We start from the raw sequence: 3,520 nt of genomic DNA on the forward strand, positions 1-3,520 counted from the left end.
TTTTTTTCCCTTGGGTGAGAGGGATTGTTTTATTCCACACACCCATATATTAATTAATTATAATCTATGAAATCTCTGTTGTACAGTTGGCCTAATCCCTTTGTTACTGCTATTATTTATTAGGTTAACTAAATACCATAACTGAACATTTTCCAAGACATTAATGTAAACAGGAGTTTCTTTCTCTACTGTGGATCCTCTTTAGCAGGGTTATCCAACTTAAAGCCCCAATGGCCAAAATTAAAAACTTAAACGAGGTTGGAGGTCATATATACTTTTTTTAATTATTATAGTTTACAACTGTATACATATGTATATACATTAACTAAATTTGTTGAAGGTGAAATAGTGACATGATACAAACATGTAGAATATCTACCTATTGATAGAACTCCAGTAACGTTTCTAGAGAAGATCTTGAGGCCATCTTCTTTTCGCCTAGGAGGATTATTAGGTATGGGGAGAAGCCAGATTAGAAACAAGTGAATTTGGGGGTTGAAGTTTATCATGGAAGGAATGGTATCGGGTTCTGGCCAAATCGGCAACATATGGGACATTGAGGTCCTGATGGATGACTTGATTTGTGTCATCCACAATGTGATATGCTCCGGGTTCTACTCTCAGTTGGCTGATACAGCTTACTTTTTTTTAAATTTAACCTATATGTTAAATATGATTCAGGTTTGGGTTGATTAAAACTGCAGAGTGATCGATATATGGGGTTAATGTTTAAGTTCAATGCTCTATTGATGTCAGTTGAGAAGTTGTGGTTCAAGATCTTTTCAAGAATATCGCCTTTATATTTCAATATTCCGTTTTCATATAAACTATTGAACTCATTTCTAGATCCATACTGGTGGGCTATCATATTGACTAGTGAGACCCAGTTGTATTCTACGTCAGGGTTTTCTGCATCTAGCATCCTTAGTCTGTTGAAACATAGTTTTGGCGATCTCTTTTCTGTTATTAATGACCATTTAAGCCAGTAGTTGATTATTACTTTTGAACTTAAAGGACATCTGGATGTCTCAAGTCGAACTATATAGTTTGAGGTAAGCTAAGTAACGATGTTTCCTCAAGATAATGTAATATTGCATCATTAACGTTTTTAAATTTATTTTAAGACTTCATTGTTTTTGTGATTAGAATTGTAAATTTTTTTTTTATGCACAACTGATTTCAAGCACCACTTAATTGTTTCTCATGGCACTTGAACTGTTGATTTTAAAACAATCATTAATCGATTTCCTTTCGTAATAGTAAGCAAACAAGAAATGAAGGGATTTTTTATTAATTTTGTCTAGTAAAACTTTCAATACATTGGTGTAAGATCAAATACCCGGAAAGGTTTTGTTAAATACATCAATAACATTCTTATCAAACAATTTATTTCTACCTAAATAAGTTCATAACAAGTAAAAGGAAAATTCTTACCTCTAAATGAACCGATTCCATTGAATCAACCATTCTTTCTAATATTAACTTAAATATAATCAGTTATCTAACCATACCATAACAATAAACACGACATAGCCTAACCGGCAACTCATTGGGGAATCGATAAGTCTATCCCGATGTATTATATTTTCTTAATTTTTCAGTTAATACCCCAAGCAATTAAAATTATTATTTTTAATGTACCATGAAAAATGTGTTTCTTTTTTCAATTGCTCCTCACTTTTAAGTAAGGACAGTTATTTTTCTAAAAACAAGGCTTGCACATAGGCCTATAATAAACGATTAATCGTTTATTTTCGTGATTGTTTTTCCTTCTCCATAGGGTTCATTAACCTTCCAAAAAAAAAAGGAATCCACGTTGTTTTGTAGCCTTCCTAATGTTGTATTGTAACTTGCTGATTTCAGTTTTATTTTTTTATTAAAATAGATGTTTTCATTGGAAATTATGCAAATCAGTAAAATTAGGATTAGAGATGGGAAGTTAGATTCTTAACCAATCCAATTCCCGAACGATTCACTCCTAGTTCTTTTTTTATTTTTATTTATAAGAATTTTTTATCGATAAAACAACATATATTCAAACTTTATGATGTTTCAAACAAAAACTTCATTAACAAAAAACAAAAAATCTATTACACACTAATTATTTTTATTTATTTAATGTAATTTACATTTGCAAAAAATAATAAATACAATAAGTAAATTTGTGGAATGTTTCATTTACAATTGAAAATCTTGGAAAGAAACCATTGGTGGTACTTCAAGCATTAATTTAAATTAGAAGGTCCCGCGGCCATCTTCTTTCAGACGCTTCGGAAGATTATCAGAGATTACTAAGGATAAGAGATTAAGGACTAATGGGTTAGGATAGGTAAGGAGTTTGAAATGAAAAGACGCATATCTGTTTTGGGACAAATCTGGAACGAATGGGACGTTAAGGTCTATGTGGATGAGTTTATTTGTAACGTAATAACGAGCATCAAGGATTTTACGCAGGATTTTGGATTGTAAGGATGGGATGCGGGAGGAATTTGATGGTTTGGTAGGGCCCCAGAGCTCAACTCCATATGTCCAAATTGGTCTGATTATCGTAGTCTATACTAATTTTTTGTAGGGAATGGGAAGTTTAGAGCGTTTGTCAAGTAGGTGTTGTAGCAATCGGAATCTACGAGCAGTTTCTTGTCGTTTCAGTCTTGTATGTGGATTCCAAGTAAGTCTCTTGTCAAGATGAAGTCCTAAGTATGAAATCTGTTCAAAAGGCATTAGTGGAGTATTTAGAAAGGATACTGTAGTACAGGAGGGTAGATGTTTACGACGGAAAGTAAAAGTGATTTGGTGGGATTTGTCAGAATTTATTTTGATTCTCCAATTTTGGCACTATTTTACAATGGATGTGATGGGTGTCTGTAGTGTTTGTGATGCATTATTAGAGTCGTCATTGTTTGCAGACAGTATACATGTGTCATCAGCGTATATTGTTAGTACTGTGTTAGGATGGGTTGGGATGTCAGCTGTATAAACCGTATACAGAATGGGACCCAAGATACTACCTTGAGGAAGACCGGTGGACTGAGAAAAGAGAGATGAGACGGGTAGGTTATGATTTACTTTAAAGGTTCTATCAGTGAGGTAGGAGCGGATTAAAAGGAAATATGTAGGTGAAAGGAATTGACGAAGTTTATAAAGCATACCTAGATGCCAGACTCGATCAAAGCTTGTTCAACATCGAGAAAGACTTCGTGCAGTACATTTCGCGCTCCAATGTGGAAGATATGACATCAACACACACTAATTTAAAAAATAGGTTTTTGTTAAAATGTGATAATTAAAAACAAAAATTAAATACTACTGATATTCGACAACTGATCTCTACACTCATTGAGGATCTTCATCAATTGTCCAAAAGTTAAATAAAAGCTTCTAAATAATTATATCTTCCATGGAAAAAAAATCTAATTTTCTTCCTTTAAAGCAATCAGTTACAGATTCATACTTTTTGATTATAATTCAAATTTTTAAAATACTTAACTTCACTGAAAATCTTACAACTACTGACAAATCA

The 3,520-nt window shown here is 32.7% G+C and overlaps 1 protein-coding gene across 2 annotated transcripts in view; it reads right to left on the reverse strand.

Annotated features, from left to right (window-relative positions):
- The window catches only part of LOC106677932 (thymidine kinase, cytosolic), an 11,641-nt gene extending 9,757 nt beyond the window's left edge, over positions 1–1,884 (reverse strand). Inside the window, exon 1 of one of the 2 annotated variants that reach the window (XM_014416154.2) lies at positions 1,642–1,884. In XM_014416154.2, the coding sequence (XP_014271640.1) occupies positions 1,642–1,644 (3 nt within the window). In that variant the 5' untranslated portion in view covers positions 1,645–1,884. Of the gene's footprint in view, positions 1–1,434 lie in introns of both variants that reach the window. The other variant, XM_014416153.3, reaches the window with a different exon arrangement.
- Between the last annotated feature and the right edge of the window lie 1,636 nt (positions 1,885–3,520).

This window comes from Halyomorpha halys, unplaced genomic scaffold (genome assembly GCF_000696795.3).
Source record: "Halyomorpha halys isolate HHAL.00 unplaced genomic scaffold, Hhal_1.1 Scaffold114.1, whole genome shotgun sequence".
Classification (NCBI taxonomy): domain Eukaryota; kingdom Metazoa; phylum Arthropoda; class Insecta; order Hemiptera; family Pentatomidae; genus Halyomorpha; species Halyomorpha halys.